The 17,613-nt window shown below is 38.5% G+C and overlaps 1 protein-coding gene and 1 long non-coding RNA gene across 3 annotated transcripts in view; one reads left to right on the forward strand and one right to left on the reverse strand.

Annotated features, from left to right (window-relative positions):
- The window catches only part of LOC115209884 (adenosine deaminase), a 37,509-nt gene extending 34,380 nt beyond the window's left edge, over positions 1–3,129 (reverse strand). Inside the window, exon 1 of one of the 2 annotated variants that reach the window (XM_029778466.2) lies at positions 2,923–3,129. In XM_029778466.2, coding sequence (XP_029634326.1) covers positions 2,923–2,949 — 27 coding nt within the window. In that variant the 5' untranslated portion in view covers positions 2,950–3,129. Of the gene's footprint in view, positions 1–380; positions 476–2,922 lie in introns of those variants that run through there. The other variant, XM_029778467.2, reaches the window with a different exon arrangement.
- A 12,792-nt stretch (positions 3,130–15,921) lies between these two features.
- On the forward strand, positions 15,922–17,384 carry LOC118762499. Its single transcript, XR_004998255.1, has 3 exons — positions 15,922–16,878; positions 16,920–16,966; positions 17,355–17,384. It is a non-coding gene; the product is annotated as an uncharacterized LOC118762499 (long non-coding RNA).
- The last annotated feature ends 229 nt before the right edge of the window (positions 17,385–17,613 follow it).

The raw sequence follows: 17,613 nt of genomic DNA on the forward strand, positions 1-17,613 counted from the left end.
ATTCGATCCACCACTGCCAAATTTAAATTAACACTGCAACAAAAAATTTCACAGAATTTAAATGTTAAAATAAACTAATGAGTTACTTAAATTATATATAACTCAGTTAAGTTAGAAAACAAGTTTTAAAAACCTTTTTATGGGGGTACAGGTACCTATTACTGAGAAGAAATAGTATTTTACGTAAAAGTACAATGAGTTTCGTTAAGAAAAAGTATTGTCATATTTTTGTAACTTTCTGTGAAAAAAAACCGGCTTCCAAAACGAAAGAAAAATAAATTATATTAATATATATGGCTCGTACGTGAAACAAGTCATCTGAAAGGAAAACAAAGACAAGACTTGTATTCGCGAAATTAAGTAATTAAAATTTAGCTTACTTTGGCAGGAAAATTATTACTATCCATGACACTGGATGCGACGGTTTAGAAATTTATTTGTTGACAAGTCAGGGGGAAAATCTGCGTGTGTGTGTGCGCGCGCACACACGCGCTCACACATACACGTACACACTCACTTACATGCACGCGCGCGTGCACACGCACGCACACACACACACACACACACTTACAAACATACGCGTACACAAGGCGTATCTTTCCTTGACAAATGCAGTTAGAAGGGTTAACTTTCTCGACTTTACTTGAGATTTAGACTCAGGATTTGTATTTTCCGTACCCCAAAGTTTCCATTACCGTTCACAAGCAATCCTATCACCATAGATACGTCATCAATGGATTGGTTTGGAAAATTTATAAGGATCTCCAATCATTCAGCCAATGAACATATATTCTACAATAATGCGGAATATTATAAGGAGGCTCTCAGAGGAGGAGATTATAGAGTCAGTATTAAGTTTATCCCAGAAACCAAGCTAAATTTGGCCCTCAAAGATCATACAAACATTAAAGATCCTTGTGGTCCCGAGACGGGGGAGGAACCTTAAATCTACACGACGTAGATTGTCAAAAAGAAAGGCTTCCCCCACATCGGAAAATGTGGGATACAAAAAATTTGGTAAAAAAACGGGTGACAGGGAACTGAAATTCTGATAATGCTTTTTTATTTTCTTTTTACGTGACAAAATCGTAATCTCCCGTTGTTGATCGCAAGAAGGAAAGGGAGTAGTGTGAATGTTCAACACCTTAGAAATTTGGCTGTTGTTTCTAGCATGTGGAGAGACCACGTCTATGAACTGGTTGGAAATGACTCATGGCATGATTGTGCACGAAATGGGGTGCAGTGGGGGCAACTATTTTTTTTCCCATTAATATCGAAAGTTTGAAATGCTGATTTGGGGGGGGGGGGCATAATTGGAATATTCGTTACCGAAAACATCGGAATCTGAAGAAAATAAGAAAACTGAATGGGGAATTCAATAACTGAATTTGTGAAAATATTTTGATATACACTTATATATATCAACAGTTATATTCGAATAGTTTTACTTTAGGTGTCATGGGACTATACTTGTTAGAAGAGGGGAAGGAATACATGTAATTAATTTTATAAGCAGCCTATTGACCGAGTTTCGCTCGAGTGTGTGAAAATTTTTAAAGAATTGAAGTTTTGTAGAATTTCTTTCTGTTTATCAGAATAACAAGCCCCAATATTTAGAACACAGAAGTAAAAACTTATAACCAGTTATTGTATTCCAAAATAACGGAGAGTTGACAAAAGAAATGAAAAAATATCAAAGCATTTTTAACTCGTAAACCGTAACCATCTACGCTTTTAAAATCCGAAGAAATGAAAAAAACATAAGTGTATCTCTCGGGTGGTGACATCCCTAATCTACACCAAATTTTCGTGAAAAAAATTTAAAAAATAAAGTGAGAAATGAAGTTACAGCTGATTGTGTTCTTCAATACGGAGGAGGTGGGAAACGAAACATGAAAAAAAGTTTAAATTTTGAGCTTTCCAAATTCTAAACACATAGAAATTCGATAAATTATAATAAAGAAATCTTATGTAATATCTGTATATCTACGTGTGTGTGTGTGTGTGCTGAAAATGTTTAGAAGGTCCTTTGATTGTAAACCTGCAGTTGAAGAAATGGTAAAGTTGGGGTGAACTCGTAAAACTTTACCGAAATAGTTACCGATCACCAGATTCTTTACTTGTAACAATGGATAATTAAAGTATCAACATATCATTGTAATTAAATGATATACGAAGACTCTCGCATCATCTTGTCTTCTTTCACAGTTTCTTTTTAGCAAGTTCTGCGACTATTGAAAAGAAGCAGAATATGTAAACTTAAGTCTACAGCTCCGAATCTGCACGAATTGGCAGCGCGAGTCTTTTTACAACGTATATAACAAGATGGTTATCGTTTCACACACACTCAAATTAAATATTTTATAGAAGTAACAGTGACATAAGGGCCAAGAGTTAAATGCATTGACACCTCAGGGAACTCTCGGTCCTTACGTCACTGTACTTCTGCCAAATATTAACGAAAGCACACAGACACAGGTGTATGTGTGTGTACGTATGTATGTTTAAGTCAAAAAGTTCAATAAACACGCCGCTTGTTAGCCTCCACAAATATGCTCTATGTGATGTAACATTTCAACGATCAAAAAATTTCACAGAATTTAAATGTTAAAATAAACTAATGAGTTACTTAAATTATATATAACTCAGTTAAGTTAGAAAACAAGTTTTAAAAACCTTTTTATGTGGTACGGGTACCTATTACTGAGAAGAAATAGTATTTTACGTAAAAGTACAATGAGTTTCGTTAAGAAAAAGTATTGTCATATTTTTGTAACTTTCTGTGAAAAAAAACCGGCTTCCATAACGAAAGAAAAATAAATTATATTAATATATATGGCTCGTACGTGAAACAAGTCATCTGAAAGGAAAACAAAGACAAGGCTTGTTTTCACGAACTTAAGTAATAACAATTTAGCTTACTTTAGCAGGAAAATTATTACTATCCATGATGTTGTGATGTCACTGGATGCGAATATCAGCAATTGCACTAGTGTTTAGAAATATATTTGTTGACAAGTAGGCGGGAAAGTGGGTCATCTCATTATCTATCTAATATTAAACTCTTTCATTTTCGTGCCGAGCAACATATCACGTTACCATAACATTCTATACAAGGTATGACACAAAATCTACCAAGCAAACTGGTGGTTGTCTATCTGCATCAACAAAAGTTAATTAATAAAAAAAAAGTTTGTGGATAAACATAAAATACAGTAGTTTGTTCAGCAAGCCTCTCTACTTTATTTTTATCTACGAACTTTTATGGAAATAGCGGAATAAAAACAAATGACAACTTTACAGATAACTTTTCACAAGAACCACTTAATATATTGGGAACTTAAGCGTCAAATGTTTAAGTTTGGGTTAATATACACTTAACAATCGTAAAAAAGTCACAGTAACATGTATTGAGAGAATGAAATTTAAAAAATACTTAGAAAATGAAAATGAATTGACAGAAATCAGAAGCGATGACTCTGATTTAAGGGCTGTGTAGAACGTACATATATTTATTAAACATAAAAACCTTACATATATTTTATATGAGATGGACGGGCAGAAGTCTTTCCGAAAACAATTGCATTCAGACAGAAACAACTCACTGATGCACAAATGAGATTCGTGAATAGCTTCTCTTGATCTCTAAATTCGTTTCGCTACACATGCATATGAAGATATGATGTAAACAAATCATTGTTGCCAAAACATTTTGGCGAGCATCTAATCACCCTTCTAAAGTCTGTGTATGAACGTTGTCACCGTCTGGATAAACGTAATTCATTGAATGAACAACTTCATGAATATAGGGAGTTGTCGAGACTCACAAATGAAGCCTTACCCATTGGATATCAGACACGTTCCTGACAATATCCAATGCTTTACAATGGGCCAGTATTTCACGCATGTGATCGGAGACCTCAGTTACGCAGCATTTTTCCGTTTCCTTTTCTACTGCATCAAACACTCAGTGCCCTTCATGTCACTCTACTCGGTGACATTTCCGATGTATATATTTGGATTCATATTGTTCCACAGCAATTGGACATCCAATTCAGCGAGTTGTTGTGGGTGTGCGTGCAAGCGTAGCTCACAGACATCTCACTTGTCTGCTGTTCAAAATTCCCAATTATTTGCAGTTCAAAACACCACTTTGTTCTGTGGATAGTCTCTTACCCATATATACATCAGCTGAATTTTGATGGGTGAAGTCATATGGCTCTTTTCGAAAGAGGCATTGATTCGTGAATTCACAGAAACATTGCCATCTCTTCTAGTCCCTTATTTCTCTACAGTTCAGGTCTATTACATCGCTAGCTTGTAACTGTGTTTTGATTATCAAATGTCGACCTGCAAGCCTTCGAATTGCCTTCTGAGTAGTGTTTGTTACTGGGTGTAGAATGTGAGCGGTATCCTTCAACAGCTAGTTGGGAAATACTTCCCACATCGCTAAAATTTACTATACATGCAGGTGTCTGTGGATGTGGAATAGAGAGGGTGTTGTTTTTATCCATGAACTTTTGAGATGTCATTCTCGTCACCTCTCTTTTTTAAAGGCATTTTACTTTCATTTCTTTACGGCGTTAAATTGCATGTTAACCTAAGTTTGAAACTAAACAGCAGTTGTTTTGTTATACAAGATGCCTGTCAATGTTAACGGTGTTGCTCGCTTCTTACAATACATGCAACACAGCTTTAATCAATACTATTTTTTCCGCCTCTTCCCCACTAATGTTGGGATATATTAGTTGTAGTAAAACACAAAAAATGATGGAATCAGCGAAGGAACTTCTCAGCAATTATTCAAACTGTTAGAACTAGCAGCTGTCAAACCATATTCTGTCGTCTTCAGAAAAAGAGCACTGTGGATAAATTGATGCAATAAACCTGAGAGAAACGGAAAACGGGATAGTCATAATTGGAACACGTTTCATCGTAGCTCAGCTCGACTGGTTTTGACTTTGGGTTAAACAAGGACACACATACATATGCATCGGAAACTCTGGTTACAGACTTCTGCACTCAGAAATTGTAAAAGCATGACAACTAATATAGAGATGAAGCCTAAACTTAGGCCTTTACGGAAACTATTTGTTACAATTGTAGGAAAGACTTCCGTCCGTCCCCCGACCATTTCCTCCAAAATTTGTTTATTTAAATATTTTTTTGGCAAAAAATCCCCGTTTTCGGATACGGAGGTTCCGGGAAATCGTCAAAAATCGCCCCCCAACTTCTTCAACTTTGACTTTTTTCCGCAACACTAACCCGAAAACCCTAACCCTAAGTACAGAAATGTTTTGAAATTTTTGTCCGAATCCTGATGTCCGTATTTTTCCGCATATTTCGAAAAGAAAAAATTCTTTAAAAAAAATTTTACAAAGATTTTTGGAAATTTTTTTTCAGAATCATGATCTCTGTATTTTTCCGCATATTTTGAGAAAAAAAAATCTGAAAAAAGTTAAAAATGAAGGAAATGGGGGTGGAGGTGGTAATTTAGAAATGTCGATTTTTGCCAATTTTTTTGCAGATTCGTATTCCCCGTAGCCAAAAAGGTGGTGTTGTGTTGAAAAAAAAGTTTTAAAAAGGGTGGTTTTTGGTGGGGGATGGGCAGAAGTCTTGCCCAATTTGAAAGACTTCCGCCCTGTAAAATTTAAAATTATACATATACATTTTTACCAATACTTGCACATTTCTTTCTTCCAAATTCTTGGTTCCTATGACTTGTAACAGCTACTCATTTCCTTTTGCTGCTCCAGCTTGTTTGTGCATATGCTAATTCAACTGACTTTTAATCATACAGCTCCCACCCCTTCATTTTCTCATTTCTATTCTTGGCGTTAGAAAGGGCATCCAGCTGTAGAAACTCTGCCAGATGAAGATTGAAGCCTGGTGCAGCCATCAGGTTCGCCAGTCCTCAGTCATACGTCCAACCCACGCTAGCATGGAAAGTGGATGTTAAACGATGATGATGATGATGATTCTTACATCAGAAATAATAAGACCATTACTTTTTGCAAATACAGGACATACCTGCTTTCGTTGGGTGTTCCTGCTTTACCATTTGGTGAGAATTTTCTTGTCTGTCATTGTCATTGCTGGATTCAACAATAAAAGTGTACTTTTACTCATATTAGCTAAGCACTGGTGAAAGAAGGAAGGATTGTGCTGGATTTTAAATTTGATGTTTTAGAAAAAGGGTAAAAAACTCAGTCATATTGCAAAAGCATTAAGATTTGCAATGTCTAAAGTGGGACAATACATGACAATAAATAAAGCCTTGTTATCTTTTAACTACTCAGACAACTGCTTTTTCAGAGATGTAATATTTAATGGTTTCTAAATGCATGTGACAATCAGACTGGATATAATATGCTGATTAACATGAGATCATTTAAGTGAAAGCAAGATATTTGTTTGTAGAAAGAGGAAAGTGCAATTTCCAATGCAAACATTCTCTGGCTTGTAAATGTGGGTTTGAAAGGTTTAGAAGCTCCTTAATTTGCACAACATTAGCATGACTAATGAAGATACCAATGTTGATATAAGTTATCCTGTGGAGCTGAAGAAAAGGATTGTAAAAGAGGGCTGCATGGTAAAACAAGGGAATAACATCAATGAGACTGAGCTGTCTTAAAAGTGTATGCCTGCTAAGATTCTTATTTCTTGTGAAGAAAATCAGCAGTAAGCTGTAAAGCTTCCAGAATTTGTCTGATACTTCTTGTGGGTGAAAATATGAAATTAAAGCCTAAAAATTGGAAGGCTTTCAAGAACTATGTTACTTTTAATTTACCTTTGATTTAGCATTCAAATAAGACTGGCAAATATTTTTGCCCTGCGGTAAAAAAAAAAACGAAAGATCAATGTCAGACAATATATCCAACTAAACATTGATCATTTAGACAATGTACCAAACTATTAAATGAGATCAAATTATCTTCTTTATAATGCAAGAGTAGAATATGTCCTAAAAAAATTTTTTTTGCTCCAGTCAAAGGATCAAGGTGCGATAGCTAACATCTGAAAAGAAATTTGAAGAAAAAACCCCTCAAAAATAATTGATAGAGAGGATAAATTGTTGAAACCAATGGCTTCACCCCAAATATTGTTACTAGTTAATACTGATAACTCTTCAGAAGTGCATAACCTATTTAGTGCTGGAGGTACATGACTCTAGGTTGGTTTGATGGTGGCAAAAGGGTGAAATAAAATCTAGTGAAAAATATTTGAGGATTAAATTCAACTGTGCAACTAATGTAAAAGAAAAAAAATATTAGTTTGTACTTCTAAACTGTGGACAGTGACAGTGTGCTCATGTAGAGTTTAAAATAATTGCCAAGTTAATGGTCAATGCAACACAGAGACCATGGCCTATAAAGCAGAAGTAGTACTGATCAAGACCAATGGAACAAAGCATATACTGAAATACATCTGGGCAGCAGAAGATCCCTTTAAGGCTAGGCTGAATATTCTCAAATCTTATTTTAGGATCCAGAAAGGCATAATGTCACAACTTTAGCTTGCCATATATGGCAATTAAAAGAGGATGCAATGATATATAACATGGACTTGTAAGTAGGAAATGTGAATACTACATGAAGAGAATCATTCTAAAATACGTGTATGATTCACACACTTTCTTGAATTCAAATTGCAAAATTTTCAGATACTGCCTTCATGAGCACAAACTTGATTTTTCAACATGGTTATGTCTCTTTTTAAACTAGAGAATGTTACACATACAGCCTACATACTTCACTCATGGATAATATCAATCCAGAGGAAATAATTTCTCTTTCTTCTCAAAAATATTTTTCACTAAATCCCATTTTATCCTTTTGATGCTACTAAACAAATGTAGAGTTTGTGTACCTCAAGTACTAAAGAGGCTATATACTTTAGCCAGAATGTCTGAAGAGTCATCGATATTGTGTAACATCTCCTTACTAGTCACTGCAACAGAAAAACAGTTGTATATGAAGAAGGGGTAATGACAAAGGACACCAAAGAGCAGTCAAATGTAAGGAAGAATATAGGCATGATAGAAGTTGCTTTCAGAACCAGATTCAGCAACCATAAATCTGACGTTAATATTCAGGAGAGACACAGTGTCATATCTCTGGCTGAGTATATATGGTTGTTGAAAGAAAGCACCATGGATTTGTGAGTGGATTTGGTAGATGGAAACTGAAAGAAGCTTGTTGTATATATATATATTTAAGTGTGTGTACCTTTGTGTTTGTCCCCCTCACCATCACTTGACAACTGATGTTGGTGTGTTTATGTCCCCGTAACTAGTTCAGCAAAAGAGACTGAAAGATGGGATTGGTTTGTTTGACTAAAACCCTTTAAGGCGGTGCTCAAGCATGGCCACAGTCAAATAACTGAAACATGTAAAAGGATAATTGTATTGAACCACTCTTCAGTGTTTTAAAATGTTTCTTAATCTCCTGTGACGCATTGATGACTGTGGACATCTTAGCATCTGGAACTGTGACATCATAACCTCCTCTCTGACACTGAATGATCTCATGAAGTTTCATATTTTTCTTGTCACAAGTTCAAAACTTCAAATATATTTAACTTTTATGTATAACAAATGCAATGAATGACAATGCAATTATGCATATTGTAGCTAATAAAATATTTTGTACAATATGAGCAAAATTAGGACACATTTATTCAACTTGTCTCTTGATAACTGAAATTATATAATGAATCAAGGACCATTGCCCCAGTTCAAATTATTATAATGTATTCTTGTCACATGCTGGTATTATCTTTTGGAGTATAAACAAACATAGAAATGCTTCATGACTTTCTAGTGCAACCCAATCACCTCATGATATCTGTATAGAATATCTAATCAACGAGAATTAGATGCCTGCCCGTCATATGTAACAAAGTAAGTTTAAGTTGCTTTTTCATTTTATTAGGAGGGGTTATATCGTGTTAAAGATTGCTGAGAGAAATTATCATAGATTTTTTTTTTTTCAGATGAAGAATGCCATGGAAAAAATAGTAAGGAAAAGAAACTAGTTAGGTGGGATAGAAAGATAAAAGAAGTTTCAAATTGAGGAAAAGAATTATCAGAAACCAGAGATTATATGTCTACTGAAAATTCTTAGTTGAGAAATCTTAAGATTTCATGACCTCCTTGAGGACATTCACAATGGTGAAAGGAATTGGTGTAACAGAGATGGAATTCTCTCAAGGCATGCTACCTACCTTCATGGAGATGGAGATGGTGTCCAGACTTGTAGAACTGCACTGGAAGTGGAATCCTTTAAGGACTTGCTAGCACCTTCATTTGGCCTAGGAGCTAGTGATAATACCTTGGCTGCTGCAGCTTCACAGCCAGTAGAAGTAGAGCCTTCAGAAGATATGTCCATTTCAGAAGACTAAGAAGGACTATGTGTGATCAGTGACATATGTATGAAGTACTTAGCAGATCATCTATCTTGTGGAACATGTATAACGTTAAATCTTGTACATCATCTTGTTGAGTTAGGTTCTTGTTCATATTGAGTTTTGCAAAAGATGAAGTTTAGTGCAGTTGTGTGCAAGAAACAAGCTAAAAGTGGGTGTGTTAATTTACAAAGAGCAAACATTAGATGAATATAATGATCCAAAACTGATTGCAAGACGTTTGTTAAGGACACAGAAAATTTTGAAAGATATGAAAAATTAAAATAAAATAAAAAAGAAAGAAAAATGAAACAGAGAAAGATCTTGCCCTTACTAACTTTCATTTGTACAACATCAGAACTGTTTTTTGTAGCATTAGAAATGGAAGAGCTAGAGAAACATATTACTATGGAAGTGGTTTTCTATTTGAGAAAACACGACGATCTCAAATATCCAGATTTAGTTATCCCAGATACAAATAAATGCAATTTTTTTTTAACTTAAAGTGTTTGCTCCATTGCTGGAGCAACATTTATTACCAAGAGATCAAAATGCCACAACATATTTCAAACCTGACAAACAAAGTGATCTAATTCAGTTTCTTATCAGCCCAGATTCAATCACAGATAATAGCAGAAATTAAGTGGCTAAACACTTCCTATAATTACTGATAATAATATTGTTATTAGTCCAACAGTTCAGTTTTATTTATCAATCACAATTAAGCACTATCACTTAATTGTGATTGGTACATATGGCTAATGTAAGATCAAAAAAGATTAGGATTGATAGCTAACACTTTGAAGACATCAGGCATACAGATGAAGTCCTTTCAGCTCTTGCCAATGGAAACAAAATTTACATTAAAATGAAACTAAAAGTTTTATTAATTAAGTTTTAGGCAATAGGACCAGATTTGAATAGATATGAACATAAAATCTAATCATGACACATTAGTTACTTCATTTATATATATAAATTCAAAAGTATTAACCAAATATATTATGTATACTTTTGAATTTATGCATAACTGGAAGGAAAAATCCTTATTCACCTTAGTAAGTATGTGTGAGTGTCCATACACACTGTTAGTGCAGAGGTATGCTATCCCCAACTCTACCTTGGTGCCTTTGTTATTAAAATACCTTGAGTTTATTGGATCCTGAAAAGTTTATAATATATATATATATATATATATATATATATATATGTACAGTGAAATTTAACTTGTGACTAAGACCATTTTCTAAACTCGGTAAGTCCATGTAGATGTTTCAAGAGTTCAGAACGTCCCTGTATATGAATTAGCTTTGAGTGAGTAAAGTGTTACACACCACTGAACCCACTTTTCAGTGCAATCAGCTATAACACCAGTGGCACAGTAGAGGTTGAGATGACCAGAAACAAACTGCACTTCATCATCATCATCATCATCATCGTTTAACGTCCGCTTTCCATGCTAGCATGGGTTGGACGGTTCAACTGGGGTCTGGGGAGCCCGAAGGCTGCACCAGGCCAGTCAGATCTGGCAGTGTTTCTACAGCTGGATGCCCTTCCTAACGCCAACCACTCCGAGAGTGTAGTGGGTGATTTTATGTGCCACCGACACAGATGCCAGACAAGGCTGGCGAACGGCCACGCTCGGATGGTGTTTTTATGTGCCACCGACACAGGTGCCAGACGAGGCTGGCAGACGGCCACGCTCGGATGGTGTTTTTATGTGCCACCGACACAGGTGCCAGACGAGGCTGGCAGACGGCCACGCTCGGATGGTGTTTTTATGTGCCACCGACACAGGTGCCAGACAAGGCTGGCAGACGGCCACGCTCGGATGGTGTTTTTATGTGCCACCGACACAGGTGCCAGACGAGGCTGGCAGACGGCCACGCTCGGACGGTGTTTGTTACATGCCCACAGCACGGAGGCCAGTCGATGCGGTACTGGCTACGGTCCCGTTAGGATGGTTTCCTTATGTGCCACCGGCACTGGTACCACAAGGATACAAATTCCATTGATGTTCATCTATTTTGATTTGGTTTGACTTGATTCGATTTGACTTTGATTTGATTTGCCTCAACAGGTCTCAAGTGTCACAAGCAGGAAGGTATGCACAGGCGGACTGACTACGTCCCAGGTAGGGGCCACGGGTTATGGCTTCACTAGTCTTGCCGGGTCTTCTCACGCACAGCATACTTCCATAGGTCTCGGTCTCTGGTCATTTCCATGGTGAGACCTAACGTTCGAAGGTTGTGCTTCACCACCTCGTCCCAGGTTTTCCTGGGTCTACCTCTTCCACGGGTTCCCTCAACTGCTAGGGATTGGCACTTTCTCACACACCTATCTTCATCCATTCTCGCCACATGACCATACCATCGCAATCGTCTCTCTTGCACGCAACAACTGATGCTTCTTAGGTACAACATTTCTCTTAGGGAACTAACACTCTGTCGAGTAAGTACACTGACATTACACATCCATCGGAGCATACTGGCTTCATTCCTCATGAGCTTACGCATGTCCTCAGCAGTCACGGCCCATGTTTCACTGCCATGTAGCATGGCAGTTCGAACACATGCATCATACAGTCTGCCCTTTACTCTGAGCGAGAGGCCTTTAGTCACCAGCAGAGGTAAGAGCTCCCTAAACTTTGCCCAGGCTATTCTTATTCTAGCAGTTACACTCTCAGCGCACCCACCCCCACTACTGACTTGGTCACCTAGATAACGGAAGCTATCAACTACTTCTAATTTTTCCCCCTGGAAAGTGACGGAAGTTGTTTTCTGCAGATTTTCGGAGGTCAATGCTCCCGAGCATCTGCCACATATAAAGACTATCTTCCCAGTTAGCCTACCTTTGACATTGCTGCACCTCTTATGTGTCCATAGCTTACACTGGGTACATCTTATAGAGTTTCTACCTACACCTTTTCTACAGATCGAGCAGGGCCATCTTCCTGAGGACATTTGTGGATTGCCTACCTTTCTACTTATTAGTACTTTGGTTTTAGCTAGGTTGACTCTAAGGCCCCTCGATTCTAAACCCTCCTTCCACACCTGGAACTTCTCCTCCAGTTCTGATAGTGACTCAGCAATTAGAGCGAGGTCGTCAGCATAGAGGAGCTCCCAGGGGCAACCTGTCGTGAATTCCTCTGTTATTGCCTGGAGGACTATGATAAATAGGATGGGGCTGAGTACTGAACCCTGGTGGACCCCAACCTCTACTTTGAATTCTTCTGTGTACATGTTGCCAACCCTAACCTTGCTTACGGCATCTCTGTACATGGCTTGCACAGCCCTCACCAGCCATTCATCTATCCCTAGTTTCCTCATTGACCACCAGATGAGGGATCGGGGGACCCTAACAAAGGCTTTCTCCATGTCAACGAAAGCCAGGTACAGGGGCTTATCTTTGGCTAGGTATTTCTCCTGCAGCTGCCTTACCAGGAATATAGCATCAGTGGTGCTTTTCCCTGGCACAAACCCAAACTGCATCTCATCTAAACTAACTCTCTCTCTAATTAGTTGGGCTATGACCCTCTCCGTAACCTTCATTACCTGATCCAACAGCTTGATACCTCTGTAATTATTTGTATCTAGGGCATCACCTTTACCTTTGTAGCAGTTGACTAGTATGCTGCTACACCAGTCATTGGGTATGACTCCTTCGTGTATCACCTGGTTGACTATACGGGTGACTAGGTTGTAGCCGACACTGCCAGATATTTTGAGCATCTCTGCATTAATACCCGATGGGCCTGGGGCTTTCCCTGTCTTCATGCTTCTAATTGCCTTAGCTACCACGGAACTATCAACTTGGATAGCTGGTCCCTCTGTTGGGTCAACATTCGGCAGACTCTCTTTATCCCATTCATTTTCTTTATTCAGCAACCTTTCATAGTGGCATCTCCAAACCTCTCTCTTTGCATCCTCATTTAGCGCAAGTGAACCATCATCCATGCGAACACACTTCTCTCCTACCACATCACGATTCTCTCTCACACACTGTCTTGCAACACGAAATACCTCAAGTCTTTCATCCTCACGGCGCAGAACATTGGCAAATTTTTTCTTATCCGCTTCCCCTCTGGCTAAATAAACCTGTCTCCTAGCTTCCCTTCTGGCTGTCTGATACAATTCCCTGCTACCACCGTTCTTCCAGTCCTTCCAAGCCTGTCTCTTTTGTCTAATAGCCCTGTCAACCACAGTGTTCCACCACCATGTCACTCTGGGTTGAGATGGTACTTTGCTCCATCCACAGATCTGGTCAGTGGCTGTCAGCAGATTGTCCCGTAGAAATCTCCAGTTGTCTTCCACATTAAGTGAAGCTATATCCCCTTCTATTTCGTCAAAGGCTTCGAGTAGTATGTCTCTAAATTTCTGTCCATTTGCAGGATCTTTAAGCTTCCAGACCCTTCTCCTCCAAGCAGGTCTTCTTCTGGGCAACCATTTAGCTCTGATCCTGAAGTCGCTAACTACTAATCTATGTTGAGGAGTGCATTCTTCGCCTGGAAAGGTTTTGGCATTTATAATCAGCCCTCTTTCCCTTTTTCTGGCAAGGATGTAGTCGATCTGGCTGGTGTGTCTGCCAGAACGGTAGGTGACTAGGTGAGAGGAAAGTTTCCTGAAGTTGGTATTGCAGACCATAAGGTCATTTGCATCGCAGAACTCCAGCAGCCTGGTTCCCTCCTCATTACGAGAGCCGAAACCGTAGCCTCCATGGATGCCATGGAAGCCCCCAACATGCCGTCCGACATGTCCATTGAAATCACCTGCCACGAAGAGAAGGTCACTGTCATTTGTCAACGAGGTAGTTCGCAATAGGGTGTCATAGAATTGGTCTTTTTGTCCTTCCGGTAGCCCTGGTTGAGGGGCATATGCCGAGATGATGGTAACTGTCCTGTGATGAAGAACTAATCTAATTTTAATTACTCTGTCACTTACTCTGACTACCTCAATTACCTTACCTACTTCAGGTTTGTTTATCCTTCTTCTTCAAAGAAGTTCAAAGAACTAGGGTTCCTTCATTCCCAGTAGTTCACATGCTAGTTAATCCATAGCTTGGATCCTACTCCATGTCAGAGTAGACCTGGAAACAAAAGTGGGTAAAAGGTGGTTCCACACTCCTCAAAACTCTGGAACTCATGAACCAGAGCCCCAGCACCAGTTTAAAGTCATACCTAGGATATATGCGCATGGCTCAGTGGTTAGAGCGTCGAGCTTATGATCGTGAGGTTGTGAGCTCGAATCCCGGACCGGGCTGCGTGTTGTGTTCTCGAGCAAGGCACTTTATTTCACGTTGCTCCAGTTCACTCAGCTGTAGAAATGAGTTGCGACGTCACTGGTGCCAAGCTGTATCGACCTTTGTCTTTCCCTTGGATAACACTGGTGGCGTGGAGAGGGGAGGCTGGTTTGCATGGGCGACTGCTGGCCTTCCATAAACAACCTTGCCCGGACTTGTGCCTGGGAGGGTAACTTTCTAGGTGCAATCCCATGGTCATTCATGACCGAAGGGGGTCTTTACCCCCTTTACATGCACACACAAACACCTATATATTTATCATCATAATCATCATCATTTAATATCGGCTTTCCATGCTGGCATGGATTGGATGGTTTGACAGGATCTGACCAGCCAGAAGGCTGAACCAAGGTCAAACTGTTTGCTTTGGCATGGTTTCTAAAGATGGATGTCCTTCCTAATGCCAACCACTTTACAGAGTGTACTGGGTGCATTTTACATGGCACAAGCACCACCAAGGTCACCAAGTACTTTGCAAGATAAGGTGATGACAGGTTAGAGTGTGAGTAGAGGGACATAAATAGATGTCTTGCATTAAAAGAGATACATGGTTATGTTAGCTGGAAAAAGAGGACAGGACAGAGAGAGAGAGAGAGAGAGAGAGAGAGAGAGAGAGAGAGAGAGAGAGAGAGAGAGAGAGAGAGAGAGAGAGAGAGAGAGAGAGAGAGAGAAAGAGCGAGAGAGAGAGAGAGAGAGAGCGAGAGAGAGAGAAGATGAAGATGTGTCAGGGGCATAGACTCAAGTTACAGGGAAGTGTATATGAGTGAAGTGGAACAGAGGGTTAGATAGGTGGGTGGGCAGGTATCCAATCCTTTGTATGAAAGTGCAAAAGGAATGTGGTAGATAGAGGGAAGGAATATAGTGTGAAAACAGTGGAAATGTCTGTAGAAATTTGCCTCAGTAAATTCCATCTGACCCATGTGAGCATAGAAAAGTGAACATCTAAAACAATGATAATGTTGACGATGATGATATGTTACAGAAAACAGTAGTGAAGTGGAATGATTTATACAATTCAGTGAATTACCATGGAGCAAAGGCTTAAAACGTCTTCCAATATTCTTCCAGCAATCAAAAACTGAGGGTTGTCAGTAACGATGTGAATAAATTAGAACTTCTAATAGACTCATACTCTGACACCAACCATAGAACCATAGAAACCAAAATCATACAAGAGTTTCAAAATACTAAAATTCTTGGCCCAGAGGATTAAGAATTTCTAGAGGGCATTTACATTAGTGAAGGGAATTGGCTTCTTGGTACATCTTTGTTGTTACTCCTGAAACTTCTTGCCAATGTCTTTCTTATTGGCATTAATCACACTGACTGCCCCAATCTAGAAGGACCTGCTGTGCAGTTATGGGTGTTGCCTCTCTTTCTATTAGATAATACAAAGATCTTAAAATTGTATTGAAATCTATTGGCAGCACAGCACAAATCTTTTCCAGTTTTCTAAATTGTTGAAGTAAATTTCTAAATTGTTGAAAGTCTTTTCTTGACACAACCAACATTTACTATGTTTTCTGACTTACTTTTGAATATGATTCTTTTTTCTAATTTATCTTAATGAGATACTACACATTAAAATATTGCACATACACTACCAGCACTCAAGTTAGAATCTTTGGATTTGCTCATGTTTCATTCCTGACAATTTGCTTTTCAGGCCTTTAATTTTATGGTATAAAAATAATGGGCTTTTCTTTGTAAATGCCAGAATCAAAATACAAAGAAGTCATGCATTTTAACTGACCTGTCAAACACTATTCTATCTATAAATGAAACTCAGTATAGCTTTTAACTTTGTTCTTACAGTAGTTATTTAAAATAACCCCTAAAATCTCAAATACATCCTTGGACAAGATCATCTTGATGCCACTACACAGTGTATAACATAGAATCTAACACTACCAACATACAATCAATATCAGATGCAAATGCAACCCAAATCTTATAAAACAAATACAAATGTGTATCACATCACAATCAACAATGTTAACATTCTACATGGTATCAAAGTTTTAAAATAAGGAAAGTATTAATTTCATTTTCAAGTAGTATATCAAATCAACAGTGAATCCCATGAATCCTAAGTGGTGACCTCAATTTCTCTATCTTGGATGTTACACAAACAATGCTCTCTGTATAAGCTGCATATACACATAGCATCGAATGGTCATTTATGGAAAAAAAAATATCAAAGTACATAGGCGCAGGTCATTTATGGAAAAGAAAAAAAAAATCAAAGTACATAGGCACAAGAGTGGCTTACTTACCAACCACATGGTTCTGGGTTCAGTCCCATTGCGTGACACCTTGGGCAAGTGTCTTCTACTATAGCCTCGGGCCGACCAAAGCCTTGTGAGTGGATTTGGTAGACAGAAACTGAAAGAAGCCCGTCGTATATAAGTATATGTATATATACATGTGTGTGTGTGTTTGTGTTTGTGCCCCCAACATCACTTGACAACCGATGCTGGTGTGTTTACATCCCTGTAACTTAGCGGTTTGACAAAAGAGACCGATAGAATAAGTATTAGGCTTACAAAGAATAAGTCCTGGGGTCAATTTGCTCAACTAAAGGCAATGCTCCAGCATGGCCGCAGTCAAATGACTGAAACAAGTAAAAGAGTAAAGAGAATAGGTGCAAGCATGGCTGTGTAGTAAGAAGCTTACTTCCCAACCACATGGTGCTGGGTTCAGTCCCACTGCATGGTACCTTGGGCAAGTGATTATTTTCTGTAGCCTTGGGCCAACCAAAGCTTTGTGAGTGGATTTGATAGACAGAAACTGAAAGAAGCTTTTCATATATATGTATATATATCTGTGTGTGTGTGTCTGTGTTTGTCCCCCCATCACTGTTTGACAACCAGTGTTGGTGTGTTTCCATCCCCGTAACTTAACAGTTCG

Source organism: Octopus sinensis, linkage group LG3 (genome assembly GCF_006345805.1).
Source record: "Octopus sinensis linkage group LG3, ASM634580v1, whole genome shotgun sequence".
Taxonomy (NCBI): Eukaryota; Metazoa; Mollusca; class Cephalopoda; order Octopoda; family Octopodidae; genus Octopus; species Octopus sinensis.